Source organism: Apium graveolens, chromosome 2 (genome assembly GCF_009905375.1).
Source record: "Apium graveolens cultivar Ventura chromosome 2, ASM990537v1, whole genome shotgun sequence".
Taxonomy (NCBI): domain Eukaryota; kingdom Viridiplantae; phylum Streptophyta; class Magnoliopsida; order Apiales; family Apiaceae; genus Apium; species Apium graveolens.
The window spans coordinates 239540317-239566707 of NC_133648.1; the positions used below are offsets into that span (position 1 = coordinate 239540317).

The window sequence follows — 26391 nt, forward strand, 5'->3', positions numbered from 1 at the left end:
TCTTTTGTTGCATAGTAGTCAAGCACTGAGGTACAGGGAATGCGTTGGACACCTTTTTACAAAACAGGATGGATAGTATGCAAAGGTCTGGAGAACAAACTCATGATGTCCTGTCTGAATGCAACGAAAATTTATCTCGACTAAATAGTCAGATGCCTACTACTAGACGGGTTGTGGATGGTAATATATGTTACAAAATTAGGATTTTAGAGCTTAATTTAATTATGTTCTTGATGTTAATCCTAAAATCTAATGATTGGAAATTGTTCAATGATATTTGAATTTAAATTTTCATGTATGGTTTTAAGAATTTTCTTAATGAAATCCATATAAAATGAGAGTTGAAAGTAGCTTGAAAAAGCTTGGAATTTTTGAAAATGTTTTGTCCCACATTAAAATAAATAAAGGGTGTTGTGTGCTTTATATGGTATTACACACATGATTAGTATACAACTACTAAGGTGTATGATCGTCCATTGTGTTGTTGTGTGCTTCACGCACGCACACACACGCGCGCCACCACCGCCCTGCACCACACCGGACCGGGTCGAAGGGCGATATGGGCGAATGTCTCGGCGTCTCGCGTACGCGAGGCGACCTGGGCGAGGATTTTATTTATTTGAGAATTAATTTTAATTCAAATTTATTTATCAATGACTGGATTATTATTATTATTATTACATTTGTTGGGCTGGGTTCGATACTGAATTGGGCTAAGTCACTTTGTTAGTGGGCTTAGTCTAATTCATTGAACCTGGACATGAATATATAATCTGATATGTAACTGATATATTGAATTAAAATTTAAATCTGATAATAATATGGGTGTTAAGTGAAAAGTTGTTACAAATAATTTAAATTCAAAATCTGATCAGTTTTGATTTTATTTATTAATGGAGAAGTTTAATTCATACATTAAGTGTGTGGACAGTTTCACTTTTCCTCTCCTATAAATAGAGGCTAAAGTGAATGTATTTTACACAACACACAACATTCTCTTCTCTTCTCCCTCTCTGCATTTCTCTCCCAAAAACACAAGTTCGAAGTGCTGTTAGTTAGTTTTCCGGCGACTGAGGTGCTGGTCGAGGTTGAGGTTTTGTTGCTGCTGTTAACATAAACTCCGAGCTGTTTTATCCTGTGGAGATATTGTACTCATCCCAAACGCAGCAGGTAGGGGGCAATATTCTCTTTAAGGCAGCCAGGGCTTCGAGCAAGGCCTGGTGACTCAGCTGTGATCTTCTTTCTTGGCGTTCTGTATTTGTGCACACTCATTATTTTCAGTCACTGTTGAAAGCTATGGTTTCGAGTACATCTTCATTTTTCTCTTTGTTATTTCAGTTACTGATTTTGTTTACATGTATGTTTTGTTTTCTTAACTGTGGTCTTGGCCTGGACTTGCTAAATTTTTTATATACTTGCCTCTATGTTGCTATATTTGTTAGTGAGATTTATAACATTCTTGAAGAGAATAATAGTTATTTAGAATTTAGCATAATGGTTAACGAAAGTGAGGTTATCGTTGGTGGTGGTAGCAGTTCGGGTGCAACTGCCGGGGCCATTGATTGGACCACCTATAGTTTCCCACAAGCTGTTGAACTAACCAATTTATCGGAGAAATTCGACGGTGGCATTGGCTTTTCTCGCTGGCAGAAAAGGATGAAGTTGTGGCTGACTATAAAGGGTCTGTGGCCGGTTGTGGAATATGAGAAACCAGTAGTGGATTAAGAGAAGGATGACACAGTTAAGGCTTTTGCGAAGCAGGATGAGAAGGATGGAGTGGCTAGGGGGCCATTCCGGCGGCACTAACAAACACTTTGTTTGATGTCTATTCTTCTCATGCCTACTCCACAAAACTCTTATGGGAGAAGCTGGACCAGACACATAATACTGACTCACAAGGTCAAGAAAAGTATTATGTGGCAAGGTTCCTCGAGTTCAAGCTAGTGGATAATAAGTCCATGACTGAGCAGGTGCATGAGTTCGAGATGATAGTGCATGCTTTGAAGGAGTCTGGAATGGACCTCCCGGAGAAGTTCAAGGTAATGAGTGTGATTGAAAAGCTCCCGAAGTCTTGGGAAGAGTTCTCTCTCTCCCTGAAAAGACATAAAGGAGAGATCACCTTGACCAACCTTATGCTGGACAACTCAGTGCAAGAACAACACAAGTCCAAACAGGGACATGTGATGCCAACTGAACACGGTACCTCGAAGGTAAACATAGCAACGGTAGGACAGAAGAGGAAGGCTTTTGCTAAGAAAGCTAATAGTAATAAACCTAAGAGTGACAAGGACAAGGCCAAGAAACCCAACGCAAACAAACCATGCTGATCTTGTGGGCAGGTTGGGCACTGGAGTAAGGACTGACCTACGAAAAAAGCGAAGAAAACTAAGGTAGCCCAAGCGAATGCTGTGCTTGGAACTGCAAGTGGGCCTGTAGTAAACATGGTCGCTGGTGAGGCTACGGCTTCTGAAACCGACGTTGACCGATATATATCCTACAACCCTGTAATATTATAACCTATCTGTCAAATGAATGGTTGATGGATACTGGAGCTAATGTACATATTTGTGCTGATATTAGTTTATTTGTATCTTATCAACAGAGTCATAGCCTGACTGTGAAGATGAGGAACACTAGTGCTGCTCAAGTACATGGAGTTGGAAACATGGACCTGAAATTCCCTTCAGGACATATTCTATCTTTGACGAGAGTGCATCATGTTCCCGACATGCGTAGAAATATAATAAGTGGAAGCTGTTTAGTTTCTAGTGGTTTTGAAATTTCGTTCAAATGTAATAAAGTAGTTCTTATTCACACTGGTACATTCTTAGGCAAGGGTTACTTGTCAAATGGTTTATTTTTTATTAATGCGGATCCCGTTTTAGGAAATTTGAATAATAATGTTATTCCTTCTGTTAACTGTATTGAATCCTCAAATATATGGCATACTAGACTAGGTCATTTAAACTTTGGTGCTCTTAAGAACATGATGAACTTAGAGTTGATTCTGAAACATACCATAGAAAAGAATTCTAAATGTCAAGTATGTGTGTCTGCTAAACAAATAAGGAAACCTTTTCATAACATTGTTAGGGATTCAGACTTGTTAGATTTAGTACACACTGATATTTGTGAATTTGGTGGTGTGTTAACCAATGACCGGTTTAGACACTTCATTACTTTTATAGATGATAGTATAGATACTGTTATGTTTATTTACTTAGACATAAGGATGAAGCACTTAGTAAATTCATTATATATAAAACTGAAGTAAAAAAACAAACTAGTAAGTTACTTAAAAGGTTGAGATCTGATAGAGGTGGTGAGTATACGAGTAATGCTTTTAATGAATTTTGTGCAAACAATAATATAGTTCATGAAGTTACTCCACCATACACATCTGAGTCTAATGGGGTTGCTGAGCGAAAGAACTGAACATTTAAAGATAAGATTAATAGTATGCTTATTAACTCTGGGTTGCCTAAATACATATGGGGAAAGGCTCTAAATACGGCTTGCCATATTTTGAATAGAGTCCCTCTGAAACACATGGATAAGACACCCTTGGAGTTATGGAAAGGCAGGATGACGAGTCTTAAGTATCTTCGTGTGTAGGGGTGCCTTGCTAAGGTGCTTGTTCCTGAACACAAGAGAAAGAAACTAGGTCCAAAGACTGTTGACTGTATCTTTCTGGGCTATCTTGATACCACTACAGCTATGAGATTTTTAGTGTTAAAATCTGACATAGATGGTATAGTGGCAAACACGATAGTTGAATTTTGAGATGCGACATTATTTGAGGATGTCTACCTTATGAAGACTGGAATACCTGAAATGACTTCTGAGGAAGATCCTACTCACACATCAAGTTCTATTCTTGATCATATGGAAAAGATTACAAATGTCAGGGCGGAACCTAGTAGTAACTCTATTCCTAAGGAAGTAGAGGGACCAAGGAGAAGTAAGCGTGCAAAGGTAGTCAAAGATTTTGGAGGTGATTTCATCACTTACAATATCGAGGATGAACCTTTAACTTTCCGACAAGCTATGGATTCTTCTGAGTCAAGGCACTGGAAGGGCGCTGTGAAGAGTGAAATTGACTCTATTATTTCTAATGGAACATGGGAGTTGGTTGATCTCCCTCCTGGGTGTTCTACTATTGGGTGCAAATAGGTCTTTAAAAGGAAGTTGAACCCTGACGGCTCAATACACAAGTACAAAGTCTAGACTGGTAGCTAAGGGTTTTAAGCAAAATGAAGGAATTGATTACTTTGATACATACTCTCCGATTGCAAGAATGGTAACAATCCGAATGCTTATAGCATTGTGTTAGGTCCCAATTTGTTTGTAGAAGGGGGGTTGAATGCAAACAATACCGTTTCGTCGAATAAAATGCGGAATAAAATTGTGAAACAAAATTCAAGTTAAATAAAACTTTTATTAAACTTGAAAGGTGTTACAACTACGGTATCGATTACAAGGGTTTAATCTCAAATCAATTATTACAAAATTAGAATAAATTCGACATGAACTTTTTCTATTTTTGTAATTAAAAGATCAAATGCTAAAAGCGATTTGAGATTAAGTTCTAGGGATTTTAATCCGCTAGATTGATATACAAGAACAAGATAAGTAATTCTAGTGGTTTGGATTTAACATTAACAAGCTAGAATATTTGATCTTGAATAAGCAGATGGAAGATGAAATATTTTGTCTTTGTTCTCTGCTTTTTCTTGTTCTGTGTTTTTGGCTGCTCTGTTTTTGCTGTTTTTTTTGAGATGATGTCTTCTGCTTCTATTTATCAAAACAGTCGAAGTTGTTGAACTGCAGTGACAATCTTTTTAAGCTTGAATGACTTTCGGTGAGACAATCTTATTAGAGCTAGGAAGACAATTAAAATGAACTAGCAAGACTTTCGGTATGACTATTGATTGTCATACCGATTGTCATATTAGTTCAAATGAAATTGTTTTTCTGAATACTTAATTGATTTTATTCTAATTGAAAATTCTATCAATTCAATTAACTGAATTAGCAAGACATTCGGTATGACTATCAATTGTCATACCGATTGTCATGCTAGTTCAATCAGTTGTCTTTTTAGAATTATCACAGATTTTAATCAATTAATATTCTGAAAATCCTTAATATTAATTCTAAATTAATTAATCACTTTAATTCAATTAATCAATAAATTAATCCTTGCAGATAGAATTTATTTTCTTAATTAAATTATATGACTTAATTAAATTAATAGAGAATTAATACTATCTCTGAGCAGCATCCATTCTTCAGACAATCTTCGAGACTTATGAATCAATTCCGTCACTTCAATGCTGACACTCGATGTACTGTCTGGTTCATGAGTGACTAACTTTTGTGACGTTTCTTCATGTCTTGACTTTGTTGTTCTGATTGAATCCTTGTAATAAATGATACCTTGACGAGATCTCTGTCACTTGATTAATTCCACGATCTTGATTTATATCACTGAGACATGATCAACTTCTTGAACTTCTTCCAGTGAATCTTCAAGACTGCAGATGAACAATGTTTCTTTATTCTTTGACAGATGTTACTTTGTGAGATCTCTCTGATGCTTGATCCACTATTTACTTATTACATTCTTATTTGAGTTGAGTTAAATACTCGAATAAACGAGTAGGCTATGACATATGCCTTTCAATCTCCCCCTATTTGCTTGTTAGACAATAACAACAAATACCTAGAGGATAACTCAACTAACAAATAAGAAAAAGATATGAACAGTAATGTAAAGTAAATAGCAGAAAAGTTCTGGATTATATTTAACATTTTCCAGATTCCAAATGAAATTTACAAGTGAATACAAGATAGATGTTCCTCTAGCCTGAACATATAACTACATTAGACTATCTTGATTCATAACGCTCTAATCATGTTACATTGAGTTTTGAGCTAATTGACTTTAGTTGTCTTCTCTTCTGACTTCACCTTCTTCTAAATCTTGAAGCAATTCCTTGTCAAAAACACGATCCTTTTCTGAAGTGAAGCTTGCAGGTCTAACTGGTTGAACTCCAACTGTCTTCAACTTATTCTTGAGTTGATTGTACCTTTTAACATTCTTCTCACAATAAGCTTGAATCAAGTCAGCAGCTTGAGTCTTCAACATGGATGAATATCCAGCTGTTCTCAAATGATGTTCCATCCAGACCAGATGCTTAGCTGAGTAGTCTTTAAGAGATTGTACATCTAGCTGACAGATTTGAAGACAATCAGACTTAAAGAATCTCACTTGATGAGGATTGTTGACCACTTGAGGACTAGCCCTGCTGGCAAACTCTTTAAGTCTTTCCCGAAGAACTTCATTCAACTCTGAGCTTCTTTTCACTTTGTTTAAAAGAACCCAAATCTCTGACAACGAACGATTCTCGAATAGATGAAGTGACACCTTGAATGATCCTTCACTCTGACAATATACAAAAATGCTCATCTCATTTAGGGATCTATCAAAAGCAGCTGTGATCCTTGAGACTTCAGTCTTGATAGCATTCATGTACATGTCATTGTTAGGATTTGAGATTTCCAGCTTGTCCAGAAGATGTAAGAACTGCCTATCATTGTTAGTGCATAGCTGAGGCATATCGAGTACTCTCCTAGCTTCATCCCACTTTTCACCAATCTTCAGTTTGACATCTCTTCTCCTTTCTTGAGCTTTAATGTCATGAAGACGTTGCTTTTGAAGAGTTTCTGTTCTTTGAATGTCTTTTCTCCTGTCAATGATCTGTGAGACCTTCTTAAGTTCAGCTTCTTTTCTTTGCATCTCTGACTTTTCTTTCTGAAATTCTTTCTCAAACCTAGGATCCACTGTATCTTCTTCTTCCCAATCTTCAAAATCACTTTCTTATTCAGCTTCAAATAACCCATCTTTATCTTCCTGAGCTGGTTCAGTGGGAATGTCAAAAATATCGAAGTCATCCTGTTCTCCACTGTAGTAGGCATCATCAGCCTTTCCTTTATCTCCAGCAGAAGTATCTTTTTCTTTCCCTTTGGAACTCCCTCCTTTCTTCTCCCCCTTAGTTGAGGGATCCTCTACAGACTTTCCTTTGAAACCTCCACCACTTCCAGAGCCTGATCCTCCACCAGACGGTCCTTCAAAATAAGCTCTTTGTTCTTCATTAGGGCAATGAGAATTCTTGATCATGTAATATAAGTGCTTCATGCCTTCATTCAGATGTTCCATGCCCGTCTCTATCTTTAGAAATCTTGAGTTGTCTAGTGAATGATTCATCTCAACAAGGTCTTCAAGAGAAGTCATTCTTGTATGTAGGGAGCAGAAGTTGGATATGTCATCAGCTGATAAGTTTGGAGTGTCCTGAATAGAATTGAGCTTTGGTATTACAGCAGTCTTTAAATCTGAGATGTCATTCCTTATGATTGCAAGCTGATTGTCGACAGAGGTGGAAGAAGAAGACCGTTCAACCACTTGTGCTTTGAATGCTTGAGCTTCAGCTTGACTTTTGGCAAGTTCTTCTTTCAGGGCAGCAATCTGAGCTAACAGGTTGACAGTATCAGTGTCTGTGTGTGCTCTCACCTGAATTTCACTCATATTTGGTTCACTCATCTCACGTGCATGTGTTTCTCTCAATATGATTGCTCGTGAGGAGTCTTCCAATTGCTGTTCTTGTGTACCTGCATAAAAAATCACCCTAGCCTCTTCAAGAGAGGTCAGTGGTGGTGCAATGGGAATTCGCGAGTCCCGATCCTCAGTCAATGCTATCAAATCTTTTGGAATAGATGTCTGAATTGCTTCAGGGATAGATTGACCGAGTTGCCCTCCACTTTCTCCAGATAAATCTGCGAGTGGAGAATCCCATAAGGGAGCCAGAGGTGTTTGATCTGGGAGGGGAGAAAATGACTCTATTAAAGATGGCGGAGAGTCAGATTTTCCCTCTGAAGCATGTGAATGCTCTTCTGCCGTAACTATGGCAGGCACTGTAACCGACTCGACGTGCACTCCTCGCTGGGTGTCCTGAGTATTATCTGGGGAAGTGTATGGTTCCATTGTGAGTAATGGAATTGTGCTTGACTCAGTACAGGATGCCATGGCCCGATGGCGAATTTCAATAGATGCATCCTGTTGAGAGGATGCCTCTAGTAACTGTTCATTGGCCATTTCAAAGTCCATGTCCTGTTGGGAGGACAAGGATGGGCTTTCAGATGCCTCAGAATAGGTTTTTCTTTTCTTAGGAGGAGGCAGAGCTGAGGGTTCACTCAAATTTGACATTTTACTACTTCCTAATAATCTTCTGGGTAACATTTTTGACAGTGGGGGAGAGGGTGAGATAGAATGAGACTCTGTGTTTGGCTCTATGACCTGGGATTGAAGCTGTGGTTCTACAACTTCATGGTCAGCCCTATCAACCACTGAGGGTCTGTTAACAGAAGTAGGAAGAGAGTGAGAGAGAGGAATTACTACCTGTAATGGAAGAGTCTGGGTGGCTTGTACCACTGGAGGTTGAGGTTGCTGTTCATGGCCGGGTAGATTAAAAATAGGTAAAGGAATATAATTGGCCATGAAAGCAGATACAAGTACTGGTACTTGCATAAATTTGAAGGTTGTGTCTTGGCGAGTGTAAATCTTTTTGCTAACTGGTGGGGGTTCAGTTACAGCAGAGTTAGCAAAAAGTGATTTGTGTTCAGGGGTGAGTAGATGATCTGCTATGAGCATAAGAAAACGAGCATAGTAACATGATACCCTACGATTTGTAGAATGATCACGTAAAGCAGAAGTTAGACGTCTCAGGAGAATGGGAAAAAGTAGTTTGCCAAAATTGATCCTTTGATTGAAAACAACCGCAAGACCAATATACTGCAGGGTGGAAGTAATGTTATGAAAATTAGATTTTGTGCAGTTGGCAAACACTTTGGAAAGTGTATCGAAGAAAATATCCCATTCAGACACCAAATTTGATTTAGAAAGTTTGGTTAAATTGATCACCCCCTGATAGTGAATGGCATTGAAAAAATTTGTGATATCATTTTCAGAGGGTAAATTACAGAAATTGTCTAGTGGAAAATTTAAAGCACGATTGACGACTGTTTCATCAACTGCATACTGTGTGTTTGCGATGGTGAATGAAAAAGATTTTGAATCATCGGCCACAGTAGAAGTTGTGCAAATCAGTCTAAGAAGATCGACGTTTAAAATCACATTTGATTTAATAGCAGAGCTAACAATCGAATGATCATTTAAAAATCTAATCCACGGCTTAAATTTTTCAACATCACATTTTTCCGGATTAAAATAACCAACTTGATTATGCGCGACAATTTGGAAATTGAGAGCCATTTTTTTTTTTTTAAAAGAAAAATAATAAGACACAAGCTTTTCAGAATTTTAAGAATAATATTAAGAAAATTCGAATTAATTAAATTAATTTAATAATTCGAATTAAATTAATTATAATCGAAAAATTTAGACCGAAATGTATCTCGTTAAAATTCTTAACTCACAAGCACAATTTTGATACACCAAAAGACACAAGTAAGAAATTAAAATTAAAATGGAATTTGAAGGGGCAACTTGATTTTAATATGATTTTGCGTTTTTTTATAATAATTTTTATTTATTTTTTTTATTTTTTTTTTTTTTAAGAAAATTTCAGCAGCACTTCTTTATGTATATACTTGTATGTATATATCACAAAGTGATGATTAAGTGTGCTGAGTAAAAACTCGAGCAAAGAAATGAATCAGATTTTTTTTTTTTTTTTTGATTTGGTTTGTCTTGTTCGAGGAGAGAGAAGAGAGTAAAACTGTTAGAATTTTTAAGAAATGAACTGCTAGGTTGAAAGTGATTCAAAACAATACAGCAACACCCTTATATAACAGCTGGTATGACAATCCGGGATTGTCATACCGATTGTCATACCAGGCAAAAGAAGAAAAATAAAACAAATAAAAAGAGTATTAAAAATATAACTGGTATGACAATCTGATAGTCATACCGATTGTCATACCAGTACAAAATAATTCTGATATTAATTTTATTACTGGCATGACAATCAATAGTCCTACCGATTGTCTTGCCAGTTATAAAATTAATCTGATATTTTAAAATAAGCAATAATTATATACTAAAATGATTTTCAGCAAGACAATTTCAATTGTCTTGCCGATAGTCTTTGCAGTATTAAAATAAAATGAATATGTACAGACATCTAATTAAGTACTGAACCTTCATTTCAAAAATAGTAAAACTGAAATAGTAAAACTGAAATAGTAAAACTTATAATTTTTACAGAAACAAAGATAATATATCAGAATTAATTATTTTTATTCCAAAAAATAGATTTCTGTTGAATTTTAGCAAATAAAATACATAGAAAAATATTTTTAGAGGAAATAAAATATTCTGAGATATTTTCAATTAACAAGTAGAGTAAATAACCATAGATAAGATAATATATATTACATAGAAATAAGCAAGAAATATGATAAAATGATAAAGTAAATTTGCAAATGAATTTTTCATTTATGAAAAATTTATTTGTAAATTCATTCAAGAACAGATTCCAGATATTAATTAAGTTAATCACTAAAACTATTTAACATGCCCAATTTACCAACTAATCTGGTAAATGTGGATTCGTCAAGTGGTTTAGTGAAAATATCTGCTATTTGTTCTTCTGTTGGAACAAAAAATAGTTCAACAGTACCATTCATGACGTGCTCTCTAATAAAATGATACCTGATGTCAATGTGCTTTGTCCTCGAGTGCTGCACAGGGTTGTTGGTGATGGCTATTGCACTTGTATTGTCACATAAAATAGGAATCTTGTTCAATACAGAGCCATAGTCTCGTAGTTGATTCCTAATCCACAAGATCTGAGCACAGCAGCTTCCAGCAGCAATATATTCAGCCTCGGCCGTTGAGTTGGAAACTGTTTGCTGTTTCTTGCTGTACCATGAGACTAGCCTGCTTCCTAGGAATTGACAACTTCCTGAGGTGCTTTTCCTATCAACAACACTTCCTGCGTAATCTGAATCTGTATATCCAACAAGGTTAAAACCAGATTCTTTAGGGTACCAAATACCTAGATTTGGTGTTCCCTTAAGATATCTTAAGATTCTTTTAACAGCAACGAGATGAATATCTCTAGGATCCGCTTGGAACCTTGCACATAGGCATGTAGCATACATAATATCTGGTCTACTTGCAGTAAGATAGAGTAACGAGCCAATCATACCTCTGTAGCTTGTGACATCTACCTTAATGGAGTTTTCACATGGTCCAAGCTTGACAGCTGTAGTTGATGGAGTCCTTGCTGATGCAGAATCCTCTAGATTGTACTTTTTGAGGAGTTCCTTGAGATACTTGGATTGACAAATAAATGTTCCATCTAACCTTTGATTTACTTGTAATCCAAGAAAGAACTTCAGCTCTCCCATCATGCTCATTTCAAACTTGCTGTGCATTAACTTAGCAAATCTCTTACAGAGATTATCATTAGTAGACCCAAATATTATATCATCCACATAGACTTGGACTAATATAGTATCATTCTTATGTTTTTTAGAAAAGAGAGTTTTGTCTATGACACCTCTAATAAAGCTATTTTCAATAAGAAATTCAGAGAGAGTGTCATACCATTTTCTTGGTGACTGTTTTAGCCCATAGATAGCCTTGAAAAGAAAGAAGACAAAATCCATATGATCTGGATCTTCAAAACCAGGAGGTTGCTCTACATATACCTCTTCATCCAACTTTCCATTCAGAAAGGCGCTCTTGACATCCATTTGATAAACTTTAAAGTTTGAAAATGCTGCGAATGCCAGAAATATCCTTATGGCCTCAAGTCTAGCCACTGGAGCATAGGTTTCATCATAATCAATACCTTCAGCTTGAGAATACCCTTTAGCTACCAGTCTTGCCTTGTTTCTTGTAACCACACCATCTTCATCTAGTTTATTCCTGAATACCCACCTTGTACCAACAGCTTTCTTGTGTACAGGCCTAGGTACCAGTTTCCAGACTTGTTGACTTTCAAACTGATTGAGTTCATCTTGCATAGCAATCACCCAATCTGGATCAGTTAGTGCTTCTTCAATTTTCTTAGGTTCTATCTCAGAAAGAAATCCTGAGAACAGACACTCATTTTGAGTAGCACGTCTAGTTCTGACTCCAACATCTGGATCACCAATAATCAACTCAAAAGGGTGAGCTTTATTCCAGACTGTCTGTCTTGGAAGATTTGATCTTGATGATTCGCCTTGAAATTCATTGTGATGTTGTGTCCTACTAGATGATCCTTCAGCATCTCCCCCTGAGTTGTTGCCATGTTGACTTGAAGATTCTCCGTCAGTAGCAGTGGTATCTCCATTGTTTCCAGAGTTTCCATCACTATTACCTTGAGTATTATCAGGATTAACAGGTTCTTCAACAGCAACAACCTCAGGTTCTTGACCATGTTCTGACTCTGAATCTGACATATCATCAAACTTCAGTTTCTCAGAAGGATCTTCAGTTTGGATACTAGGGAGTTTAGTGTCATCAAAAGTAACATTGACACTTTCAGTTACTTTGTGTTGATCAATGATATACACTCTATATGATCTTCTTCCATATCCAACAAAAATACCCTCATATGCCTTTGCCTCGAACTTACCACGACGATCATCTCCATCCTTGAGCACGAAGCATCTGGCACCAAATACATGAAAGTATTTGATAGAAGGTTTCGGTTCATTCAAAATCTCATAAGGAGTTTTCATGAAGTCTTTGTTGATTAGAGTTCGATTCTGAGTATAACATGCAGTATTGACAGCTTCAGCCCAAAAGTACATTGGAAGACCTGATTCATTTAACATCGTTCTTGAAGCTTCAATCAATGTACGATTCTTCCTTTCTACCACTCCATTTTGCTGAGGGGTTCTAGGAGCTGAAAATTGTCTGGTAATCCCTTTGTCTGTACAGAATCCAGTTAGAAGTGCATTCTTGAATTCTGTTCCATTATCTGACCTTATTGCTCTAACAGGGACGTTAGAATCTAACTCAATCATCTTGATATGATCAATCACAACTTGTGGTGTTTCATCCTTTGAGTGAAGAAATAAAACCCACGTATACTTGGAATAGTCATCAACTATCACAAGACAGTAACACTTCTTTGACATAGAAAGGATATTAACTGGTCCAAATAAATCCATGTGCAATAATTGCAGAACACCAGTTATGGAAGATGTGTCAGTGCCTTTGTGACTTGCTTTCTTTGACTTTCCTTTCTGGCAAGCCTCACATAGTCCTTCTGGAGAGAATTCCAGCTGAGGCAGACCTCTTACCAGTTCTCTTTTGACAAGAGAATTCATTGTTTTGAAATTGAGATGGGAAAGTCTCTTGTGCCATAGCCAACTCTCATTTGACGATGCTTTTGCATAGAAACAATTAACTTCAAGATTGCTTCCAGAGTTCATGTCAGCTACGAACAGATTTCCTTTCCGTATTCCCATTAAAGAGGGTTTTTCACTTTTCTTGTGCAGAATCTGACACTTCAGCTTGTCGAATAAAACATTGTAGCCGTTGTCACAGAACTGACTAATGCTAAGCAGATTGTGTTCAAGTCCTTGCACAAGATATACATTTTCAATGATAACATTTCCAGCTTGCAAACAGCCATATCCCTCCGTTAAACCTTTGCTGTTATCTCCAAAGGTAACCACTGGGCCAGCTTTCTCAACCACATTTGATAGCAGGGCTCTATCTCCGGTCATATGTCTTGACGATCCACTGTCAAGAATCCACACTACCGGTTGTACCTGTTTAATGCCCTGCAATACAAATGGATTAGAACTTCTTCGGAACCCAAGCTTGGCTGGGTCCGGCATACTTGTAAAATTGGCCTTTATCAGGCAAAACAACATTCTTAATTTCACTATTCTCAACATTCTCAATGACTGAACATTTGACCTTTAAAACAGCCTTATCAGATTTATGTTTAGGCTTAGGCACAAATGTCTCCTTTCTAACTTTAGGAGGACTAACAGTCTTAGACCTATCATGCTTTCTATTATTCACATGCTGACGAGGAGTAGTCTTATCATTAGAAGCATGCTTACCATTAAAATAAGCAAACAACAGATTAAAAGCACAAGACATACAATCAGGAACACCACATGCTTTATGAGAAGGATTAACAATAGGCAACTTATGCATGGTAGACATGGCATTTGTGCTATCCAACTCATGTGTGTCTGAGTTAGTCTCAGTTGCTTTCACAACCTTGACTGGAACTTTTGACACACTTGACTTGGAGACAGTTTTCCCATTAGCATTATCTTCAGCACGAATTTCTTCTTGAATAATAAAAGAGGTCTCATCAAATGGTTCAGCAATTGATTCCTTATAGAGGGGTTCATCAACACCCTTAAGCACATGTGGTACTTCCCTGCCTTTAGCACATACATGAGGAGGGGAGTTTATGCCTAATTTTCCAATAGCAGCATTGTAATCATAACCTATTCCATGTGTTTGATTAACAGCTTGCTTATTGTAAAACTCTTTGGACTTCGAACAAGAATTAAAGTAAGCTTTAACCTTAGCCTCAAGACCAGTGATCTTGTCTTTGAGAATAGTTTCGAGTTGTCTATAACAGTCAACTCTATTCTCTAGAAAAGATACTTGGTCTTTAAGTTTATCTTGACTAATGTGCACAAGTCTTAATTCATTGACCTCTTTCTCAAGGTCTTTGATTTGTTGATTTAACAATTCATTATCACGACGAGCACAATCTAAGTTACCTCTTAGATGATAAACCATTTCAGCATCAGAAAGTTTTACCTCTTTTCTTGACGATGAGGTGCTTGCATCACTAGCCATGAGAGCAAGATTCCCAACTTCTTCATCTTCACTGTCAGTATCATCCCAACTTCTTCCCTTTGCCAGGTACACCCTTTCAGATTTACTCTTCTGATTAGAATCATAAGAGTTCTTCCTTGCCTGTTTTGGCTTTCTGCATTCTGTGGCAAAGTGTCCCAACTCATTACAGTTGAAGCATCGGATGGTGCTTCGATCAACCATCCCTGTTTTATACCCACCACTGCTGGTGTTAGAGGATGAAGATCCACCTTTCTGGAATCTGTTGTAGTTGGACTTGTACTTGAACTTGGGATTCCTTTTGAATCTGATATTTGAGAATCTCTTGACAATCAGGGCCATTGACTCATCCTCCAATTGCTCCAGTTCTTCCAAGGAATAATAATCATCTCCTGATTGATTGGTAGTAGGAGAATCAAATTCTGCTACTATAACATTGTCTTCAACCTTGGAAGACTGTACCATTCTGTCTGACTGTTGAGATTGTTGTTGATATAGTGGTTGTTGTTGTTGTTGTTCATCAGCTACCAGAGCAGTAGACGTGCTGACCACCCTTCCTTTCCCGTAAACCTCCTTCTGCTGAATCTGCTCCAACTCATAAGTCTTTAACACACCATAGAGCCTTTCCAAAGAAATCTCACTCAGATCTCTTGCTTCTCTTATGGCAGTGATTCTATGTTCGAGATGAGTTGGCAGTGTCAAAAGGAACTTTTTGTTGACCTCCCTGATGGAATAGTATTTACCATTAATATTCAGGTTATTGATCAATGCATTGTACCTCTCAAACACTTCAGTGATTCCTTCTCCTGGATTGGATTTAAAGTATTCATACTCAGAGGTTAGGATTTCTAGTTTGTTCTCCCTAACTTCCTCTGTGCCTTCATTAATAATCTCAATAGTTTCCCAGATATGTTTGGAATCTTTACAATTCATCACATGTCTATTCATTAGGGGATTAAGGGAATCTACTAAGATTAATTGAAGGCTAGCATCCAGGGAAGATTCTTCTATTTCAGCAGGAGAGAAGTCCTCAGGATCCTTCACATAAGTTCTCGCTTGGGTGATCACCACATCATTCTCTATTACCTCTGGTTCAATAACCATAGGTATTTTTGGACCCTTCTTCAACACTTGCAAATATTTGGGATTAGCAACCTGTAAAAACAGTAGCATCTTCTTCTTCCACATCACATAATTTTCTTTATCGAAAAGTGGAATTTTAACGGTTCCAACTTTTTGTGTAGTCATTATGAATTTTTGAGTGAATAAAAATTCAAGAAGTGAAAGAAACACAAAAGTCTAGGATCTAGATTTGTACGTTAATCAGAAGGCTCTGATACCAATTGTTAGGTCCCAATTTGTTTGTAGAAGGGGGGTTGAATGCAAACAATACCGTTTCGTCGAATAAAATGCGGAATAAAATTGTGAAACAAAATTCAAGTTAAATAAAACTTTTATTAAACTTGAAAGGTGTTACAACTACGGTATCGATTACAAGGGTTTAATCTCAAATCAATTATTACAAAATTAGAATAAATTCGACATGAACTTTTTCTATTTTTGTAATTAAAAGATCAAATGCTAAAAGCGATTTGAGATTAAGTTCTAGGGATTTTAATCCGCTAGATTGATATACAAGAACAAGATAAGTAATTCTAGTGGTTTGGATTTAACATTAACAAGCTAGAATATTTGATCTTGAATAAGCAGATGGAAGATGAAATATTTTGTCTTTGTTCTCTGCTTTTTCTTGTTCTGTGTTTTTGGCTGCTCTGTTTTTGCTGTTTTTTTTGAGATGATGTCTTCTGCTTCTATTTATCAAAACAGTCGAAGTTGTTGAACTGCAGTGACAATCTTTTTAAGCTTGAATGACTTTCGGTGAGACAATCTTATTAGAGCTAGGAAGACAATTAAAATGAACTAGCAAGACTTTCGGTATGACTATTGATTGTCATACCGATTGTCATATTAGTTCAAATGAAATTGTTTTTCTGAATACTTAATTGATTTTATTCTAATTGAAAATTCTATCAATTCAATTAACTGAATTAGCAAGACATTCGGTATGACTATCAATTGTCATACCGATTGTCATGCTAGTTCAATCAGTTGTCTTTTTAGAATTATCACAGATTTTAATCAATTAATATTCTGAAAATCCTTAATATTAATTCTAAATTAATTAATCACTTTAATTCAATTAATCAATAAATTAATCCTTGCAGATAGAATTTATTTTCTTAATTAAATTATATGACTTAATTAAATTAATAGAGAATTAATACTATCTCTGAGCAGCATCCATTCTTCAGACAATCTTCGAGACTTATGAATCAATTCCGTCACTTCAATGCTGACACTCGATGTACTGTCTGGTTCATGAGTGACTAACTTTTGTGACGTTTCTTCATGTCTTGACTTTGTTGTTCTGATTGAATCCTTGTAATAAATGATACCTTGACGAGATCTCTGTCACTTGATTAATTCCACGATCTTGATTTATATCACTGAGGCATGATCAACTTCTTGAACTTCTTCCAGTGAATCTTCAAGACTGCAGATGAACAATGTTTCTTTATTCTTTGACAGATGTTACTTTGTGAGATCTCTCTGATGCTTGATCCACTATTTACTTATTACATTCTTATTTGAGTTGAGTTAAATACTCGAATAAACGAGTAGGCTATGACATATGCCTTTCACATTGGCTTCAGTCCATGGTCTTATCATCCATCAGATGGATGTAAAGACGGCTTTTCTTCATGGTGAACTTGAAGAAGAGATTTATATGGATCAGTCTGAGGGATTTGTTGCATCTGGAAATGAAAGGAAAGTATGTAAATTGATCAAGTCCATCTATGGCTTGAAACAAGCTCCCAGAGATTGGCATAAAAAGTTTGATGAAACTGTATTATCTTTCAGTTATAAGATTAATGAAAGTGATAAGTGTGTCTACACTAAAGTTAAAGGTAATGAGTGTGTTATTTTGTGCCTATATGTGGATTACATTTTACTGTTTGGAACCAATATTGAGATTATTAACGAGACTAAAGAATTCTTGAAAAGCCATTTTGAAATGAAGGATATGGGTGAGGCAAGTGTGATTCTTGGAATCAAGCTGATTCAGTCCACTGAAGGAATAACCTTGACTCAATCTCGTTATATATAGAAATCTATACTTGAGAAATATGGTTATTCACAGTATAGAATCGCTAGTACACCCTATGATTTGAAAGTTGCCCTTGTCAAGAATACTTCAGGAATGCCTGTGTCTCAGTTAAGGTATTCTCAGATTATTGGGAGTTTGCAGTATCTAGCTAACTATACTAGACCAGATATTTCATATTATGTGTCTAAGTTGGCTAGATATACAAGCTGTCCAAACAGAACTCATTGGGATGCTCTTGATAGAGTACTTAGATATCTAAAAGGCACAATATACCTTAGTTTACACTATAGAGATTTCCTGGTGTGCTTGAAGGGTACAGTGATGCAAGTTGGATAGCTAAGAAGTCTGGTTCCAATGGAGTGACTGGATATATGTTCACCTTGGCAGGTGGAGCAATATCCTGGAAGTCAAGCAGACAGACTATAGTGACTTGGTCTACATTTGAGGCTGAGTTGTGTGCACTTGATGTCACAGGGACGGAGGCTGAATGGTTACACGGACTTATGTCTGCGATACCTGTAGTAAGCAGACCGCTTCCTGCTATTGTTATTCACTGTGATAGTCGAACAACTATCGACAAGATTAGCAGTAGCAAGTATAATGCTAAAACTAAGAGACACATCCAAATTAGACTCAAGTCTATAAGGGGTTTAGTGACTGATAGGATCATAGCTATAGAGTTCATAGGAACTCAGAATAATATAGCTGATCCTCTTACTAAAGGACTGGAACCTGCAGTGGTCCTGAAGTCAAGGTTGGGGATGGGACTGTCAACCCATCATAATTCATCAATAGTGGGAACCCAATACACTTGAGAGGAGATCCTTCGAAGTGTATTCAATGGGTAATAACAAGCTGTAAGGATGAATTGGTAGTACCTTTGCTACATAGATGATACTATAGTATTTGAGTCTTTCCCCTGTAAACCTAGAAGGTACTGACACTGCTAAAAAAGCAAGAGTGTTAAAACTCTGAATGGGGTCAAGTCATTTGACGAGATAGAGGCAGTATATCTCTGGAGATGCCCAGCTAAGTGAATATAATTGTATGGTCGCAATTATAGGATAGGGTTAATCCTTGAAGCATTCGACGAACAGGATCGAGACATGACCATTAATGTCTCAAAGCCGTAGATTGGCGCCATAGCCTTTGACTTGTCGTCGTCTATGGAATATGGTTATACAAAACGGATTAAGATTCAAGGTGAAACATTTCATCTGAATCCGATAGCCATTGAAGTAGAGGATTTAGGAGGGTTCAAACTCGGAAGGGTACCGACTCTGAAAAACAATTCATGATGGAAAATTAATCGCATTTCTGTATGGATTTGTGGGGGATTGTTAGAAAATTAGGATTTTATAGCTTAATTTAATTATGTTCTTAATGTTAATCCTAAAATCTAATGATTGGAAATTGTTCAATGATATTTGAATATAAATTTTCATGTATGGTTTTAAGAATTTTCTTAATGAAATCCATATGAAATGAGAGTTGAAAGTAGCTTGAAAAAGCTTGGAATTTTTGAGACTGTTTTGTCCCACATTGAAATAAATAAAGGGGGTTGTGTGCTTTATATGGTATCACACACATGAGTAGTATACAACTACTAAGGTGTGTGATGGTCCATTGTGTTGTTGTGTGCTTCACGCGCGCACACACACACGCGTGCGCCGTCACCGCCCCGCACCGCACCGCACCGGACCGGACCGGGTCGAAGGGCGATTTGAGCGAATGTCTCGGCGTCTCGCGTACGCGAGGCGACCTGGGCGAGGATTTTATTTATTTGAGAATTAATTTTAATTCAAATTTATTTATCAGGGACTGTATTATTATTATTATTACATTTGTTGGGCTGGGTTCGATACTGAATTGGGCTAAGTCACTTTGTTAGTGGGCTTACATAGCTATATTAATCACAATTATACATAATCGCAATTCACACCACCAAACAAATAAAATCACAATTCACACCATCAAACAAATAAAATCATACTGAGTAGGTTGTAGAAGTAATTAAAATTAAAAATTTATAATAATTCTCAACTAACCCCGACTGATATGCCGATATATGGATTTGAGGCCACATAATAACTTCTAGACATTTTTTGATCTCCTCTTTCTTCTCCAATCCCATTCCGAGTGGGAAACTTCATTACCGAATGGTAGGAAGAAGGGACTACCTTAAAGGTATGTATTCTTGTTCTTCCCATTATAGCGTTGTAAGTTGAACTAGCCTTCACCACCACAAAGTCCAACATCTGTGTTGCTTACCTTGGTTCCTGACCTATGGTTGTTGGCAACTTGATTATCCCTTCCACGGGGCACTCTACTCCCGCAAATTCATATATCGACATATCGGTCGGGGTTAGTTGAGAATTATTATAAATTTTAAATTTTAATTACTTCTACAACCTACTCAGTATGATTTTATTTGTTTGGTGGTGTGAATTGTGATTATGTATAATTGTGTTTAATATAGTAATTAAAATTAAAAATTTACAATATACATTTTTAATTTTAATTACTTCTACAACCTACTCAGTATGATTTTATTTGTTTGGTGGTCTGAATTGTGATTATGTATAATTGTGTTTAATATAGCTATGTAAGGACTGCATTAGAATCTACTTCATTGCATATTTGAATTACTTTCAGCAAGAACTCCATTATGGAATATTGACCAGGCAATGCAATGTTCTAACAATAATAACCTAGGATTGTCGTTCCAAACTGGAATCCATTATAATAGACCAGGTGTGTGCCTTTTAGTTACCTAATCCTAATAGTATATGTTTAAAATGGAACATGTTATTTTATTATTGCACATATTTCCTCAATCCTGTTTTTTATATCACATACATATTTATTTTATAAAAATCTTATTGATCCTGTAACTTTGTCTGCAACTCACAAAAATAACATGGATGCTGAATGTCATTTCTTCATTTTACTATGTTATGGGAGGACGTGTGTGGGCCTTCTAATTACCTAATCCTAATAGTATATGTTTAAAATGGAATATGTTATTTTATTATTGCACATATTACCTCAATCCTATTTTTTATAGCACATACATATTTATTTTATAAAATCTTATTGATCTTGTAACTTTGTCTACACCTCACAAAAATAACATGGATGCTGAATGTCATTTCTTAATTTTACTATGTTATAGGAGGACGTGTGTCGATGTCTTCGACTCCTACCCCTATGATTGCTAAACCTGTGCTTGAAACACCTGTCAGTGGTGTCACTACATGTGTTGACCAATCACCAAAAACAAAGCGTCGAGGTCGTGGACCGAGTACACACATTGTTAACCAAAACATGGATACACACGGTATTCCAGTGCCCTATAGCTCGAACTGTAAGTTATTACATAGTCATTTCAAATTGATGACACTAGGTACTATGTAGTTTTAATTTAATTAGATTTAATTACTTTTTCAATGATTTTATTGAAATGCAATATTTCGTTGAGTGTACAGGCGAACTCCAGTTTCCAATTTTGTGTATGTGAATGACAGTTACCACTGTAGAAATAATATGTCCAAGAGTAATCTTAATACGGACTTTTAAACTTGGAAGTTATAAAATTATCCTTCTTATATTGTTAATATAATTCCACCTGAACCTGGACATATAGAGAGTACCAGAAGTCAAGCACAAACACATTCCCGAAACTACGTGTATTCTCATGGCCAGTTATTTGAACATCCATATGGTAATTGGTTATTCAATTATTATAAATTATGCATTTTAGAGTTAATACATTGAATGTTAATTCTCCATTTTCCATCAGAAATTCGTGATATTTCAGCGCCATATGACAACAATGCGACAACAACCCAAAGTTCTTATATTTCAACGAATAAAGGTATATTTCCAGAATCATTTTTAATGGTAGCACTTCATTTTCATGTAGTTACAAGTTTGTATATATTTGACTTTGAATGAATTTTTAATAACAGGAAAGAGACCTATAACAAATGATCTCTCAACTGATTCACACAATCAGTCCCATGTAAATTAATCTATAAGAATTGAATCACCTGTTGTTCCCGGGAAAAAAAAGTATATTTTCAGGTTTAAATTGCACTTTAATCTAGCAATTCACTGTGATTCTTAAACTAATATTTATGTCTATATACTTCACACTCTATAGGCCCAGGTAGAAGAGGTAGAAAATCCAACGTTATATCTTCAATTGTCCAGGAGAGTATCATCAAATCAGGTTAATATTACTGTTCTACATTACTCTTGCAATAAGATAAAATTAGGGTATATTTATCATTTAAATGCATGTTTCATGTGTAATTAACAGATAAAAAGATGGATACATTTGGAGTTAATGATAAAAGTGATACAAATAACGTTCACCAAAAACATTATACTACAGAGCAATGTGAAGCCGGTTCATCTTCTGGGGCACGTAATTTGTATCACAACTTTAACAAAGCTGGTGACCACTTCCAGTATGAAGAAATATATTTTGACATCGGTAAGTCAGTGCAGATAAAGAATATTGTTTTATGAATTTTGCTGAACTATAAGTTTTCATTTGTTAATCTGGATACATAATATATTATTATAAATGTTCTCATATCATTTGCGCATATGATAATCTGGAGGGTGTTGCTGAGTCGGCTACTGATTCTTGGGAAGGCTATCTTAATATAGGATCTCCTGATTGCATATGCACTCATTGTGGAACGGTTATGTGGAATAGGGAACGTAACAATAAGTCAAACAAAAATGCACAACCAACCTTCTCTATGTGTTGTAAAAATGGACAAGTTGAGCTACCTCAAGAGAGACAGCCTTCAGAACCACTCACCTCTCTTCTCCATTTTTCAAGACACTTCAGACTCATAATTAGAGTGTACAATGTTGTGTTTGCAATGTGCTCCAGTGGAGGAAGAGTTGACCATATCATAAATAGAGGCAGAGCACCATACTGCTTTAAAGTTCGTGGTCAAAATTTGCATTTTATTAGAAGCTTACTTCGAGAGGATGGTGATAATCCAAAATACTGTCATTTGTACATTATGACACGAAGAACAAGCTCTCTAATAGGATGAATGTATTTGGGGAAGCCAGGTATCATTTGGACCAGAAAATTGTGGAAGCGTTAATGCAGATGTTTCATGAACATAACAAAGTAGTTCACCAGTTTTTGACAGTGCGTGAGCGTTATAAAGATGACACCTTGGATGAATATAATTTAGTTCTTATTTCTTCTGAGGCAGCCAATGAAAGACCAAATATTATCGGACCTTCAGATGAAGTAGGTGGACTGATAATGAACACAAATCCGGACACATTGGGTTTTAGAGAAATAATTGTACACACACGAGATCACAAATTACAACGAGTGTGGGAGACCGATTTATTTTTTATGCAACTTCAGTATCCGGTACTTTTTCCGTGGGGAGATGATGGTTTTCATACCAAAATTCCATTGAAGAAGACTAAGGCAAGAAATAAGGTTTTACAGAGAATGAGAGTGATGATCATGAGCGAAAGAATAGAGAATATGTTTCAACGAAGGAATATTATAACTACAAGCTAATAATACGTCCTTTGGAAGGTATAGTTATTTTCATTTTTCGCCGTGTACAATGTCAGTTCAAAATTCATATTCGTGTAAATTATGCCCGTGGAAAATTCATATATTGATTAAAGGTTATGTTATTGATTATTTATCTCCATATGTAATGTATTAAACATTTATTTGGAAGGACTTACTCCTCATCTTGGCAGAAGGTTGTGGCAGCGGTATATTGTTGATGCTTTTACTGCTGTTGAACAATACATGCTAGATTGGATTAGCAGAAACCAAACAACAATTAGATCTGACCTTTATTCCTCTATTCGTGATGCACTCCGTAGAGGAGACAACGATCCAGATCATGTTGGGAAATGTATAATCCTTTCTGCATCATTTACCGGATCTCCTCGGTACGTGTCCCAATACTTTAAGGATTCTTTAGCACTTTGTCGTGTTATTGGACATCCGACACTATTTTTAACAATGACATGTAACTCCAAGTCGTCTGAAATTAAAGAAATGATGAAGCACTTGCCCGAAGTCGACATTTGCGATGCCCCTGATATTGTTACCAGGGTATTTAAGCTAAAGTTTGAACAACTAATTGAAATGATCAAGAAGAAAATTTATTTTGGCAGGTGTATAGGAAGTGAGTAAAATTTACGTACCTCAACTTCATTACAAATCATATTTTCGTTAACATTTGGTCACATCATTGTTATTCCAAAACTGCAACCTTTACCATGTGTATCCTAATAATTTTCCGATTTATTAATTTTCAGTAGTGCATGTCATTGAGTTTTAGAATAGGGGTTTACCACATTGCCACATGCTGATATAGTTGCATCCAGATGACAGACCAAAGAATACAGACCAGATTGATGCGTTGGTGTCCGCTGAGATTCCTGACAAAAATAAAGATCCTGTGGGATATGCAGTTGTTAAGAACTATATGATACATGGACCGTGTAGACAAGATTATACAAATTCTCCGTGTATGGTAAAAGGGAAGTGTATGCGCCATTTTCCCAAGATGTAGATCATTTATTTGCAGAGTAGATAAATTTCACACTTAATTTTTTTTATTTTTTCACTTATTTTCTTGGTATTTGAATTATTATTAATTCATGTGATAAGTAATTAATTTAATTAGGTACAATTCGAATACATGTTTCGACGACTGTGGATTTCTAGTTTATCGGCGACGCAGGACTGCTACACGTGTTAATGTGAAAGGAACAGATCTAGACAATCAGTATGTCATGCCATTTAATAGAGATTTATTAGTTATGTTCCAGTGCCATATAAATTTAAAGATATGCAACAACCCCAGGTCTTTGAAGTACTTATTTAAGTACTGTTTAAAAGGACATGATCATACAAAAATGATGCTTAAGAAAAATAAGGCAACTACTTCAGCTGGTACACGTACATTAGGTAAATCTCTTGATAAGGTGCAACATTATCTTAGCAGATAATATGTATGCGCTTCTGAAGCATCTTGGAAATTTTTTGGCTTTGACATCCATTCACGATGGCCTTCTATTGACCGTTTGCCAGTCCACCTTTCAGATCAAAAATATGTTAGTTTAAAGACTGGAGAATCTTTGCATAAAGTTTGTGATCATGCTACTACAAAGCGTACTAAGTTGGAGGCTTGGTTTGTAGCAAACAAAGAAATACCCCGTGCCCGAGAATTTACATATTCGGAGTTCCCAAGCCAGTTTACTTGGCTTTCTAGAGAATGCAAATGGAAAGAAAGACAAAGAGGTGATGTTGTAGGGAGACTATCAGAGGTGCACGCAACTGCAGGGGACTTGCTATATCTTCGAATGTTGCTAATGCGCAGGAAAGGCTGTTTGACATTTGAAGATATTCGAAGTGTCAATGGTCATGTTTATGACAGTTTTAAAGAAACATGTGCAGCTCTTGGATTGCTCCAGGATGACCGCCAATGGCATGAGGCAATGGTAGAGAATTCTGAATCATCTTTTCCCAACCAATTACGTGAAATGTTTGTCAATATACTGGCCTATTGTTCTGTAACTGTTCCACTTTCTTTATGGAATGATCATTGGAGATGTATGTCAGATGATATTGAACATAATCGAAGACGGGTCATGCAAGACAACAACATACGTCTCTCTGAATCAGATAAAAGAAATTATGCTCTTGCAGGTACGTAATAACTCAAACGCTATATTCTTAGATTTCAAAAACTTACATTATATTATATCCGAGGTAGTGTTGTAATACTTCAAATTGGAGCAAATTGATATGTCAGAAATTACAAATAATACATTTTTTAATGTATTTAGTTGCAGAATGTATATAACTATCTATCAATTTAGTTATAAGTAACGAACTAGAATTCTAATTTTAATTTAAAATATATGCAGAAATAGAGAAGCTATTGAATGATGTAGACAGATCTTTGAAGGATTACACAACAATGTCATTCCCGCCCGATTTATTTAGATGTACGTACCAATTGACTCATTATTGAGGAAACATCTAATAATAAAGTTGAGATGAAAGAGCAACATGATATTAACTATGATAAACTGAACGTGGAGCAGAAGCAAGTTTATCATTTTGTTCTTAATAATATCGAGACTGAAAAGGGGGGTCTGTTCTTTGTTTATGGCTCAGGGGGTTGTGGCAAAACTTTTCTTTGGCAAACTATATGTTGTCGTTTGCGTTCGGAGAATAAAAGAGTACTACATGTAGCATCATCCGAAATTGCCGCCACATTGCTACCTGGAGGAAGAACAGCGCATTCTCGATTTCACATCCCTCTTAAACGAGATCATCAAT

At 36.2% G+C, this 26391-nt stretch overlaps 1 protein-coding gene across 1 annotated transcript; it reads left to right on the forward strand.

Annotated features, from left to right (window-relative positions):
• Positions 1 to 68: 68 nt before the first annotated feature.
• LOC141698198 (uncharacterized) lies at positions 69 to 26080 on the forward strand. Its single transcript, XM_074502850.1, has 9 exons — positions 69 to 180; positions 21199 to 21390; positions 22189 to 22257; positions 22348 to 22524; positions 23765 to 24150; positions 24416 to 24609; positions 24728 to 25011; positions 25147 to 25752; positions 25974 to 26080. Exons 1-9 carry the CDS (start codon positions 69 to 71, stop codon positions 26078 to 26080), a joined length of 2127 nt encoding a protein of 708 aa, XP_074358951.1.
• The last annotated feature ends 311 nt before the right edge of the window (positions 26081 to 26391 follow it).

Bases quoted from the DNA above. Each gene is read 5' to 3' on its own strand.
- LOC141698198 (XM_074502850.1), top strand. From the start codon at position 69: ATGGATAGTATGCAAAGGTCTGGAGAACAAACTCATGATGTCCTGTCT. The intron at 22,258-22,347 runs GTTAATATTACT...TGTAATTAACAG, and splicing joins GGAGAGTATCATCAAATCAG to ATAAAAAGATGGATACATTT. The intron at 24,610-24,727 runs GTAGATCATTTA...TAATTTAATTAG, and splicing joins ATGCGCCATTTTCCCAAGAT to GTACAATTCGAATACATGTT.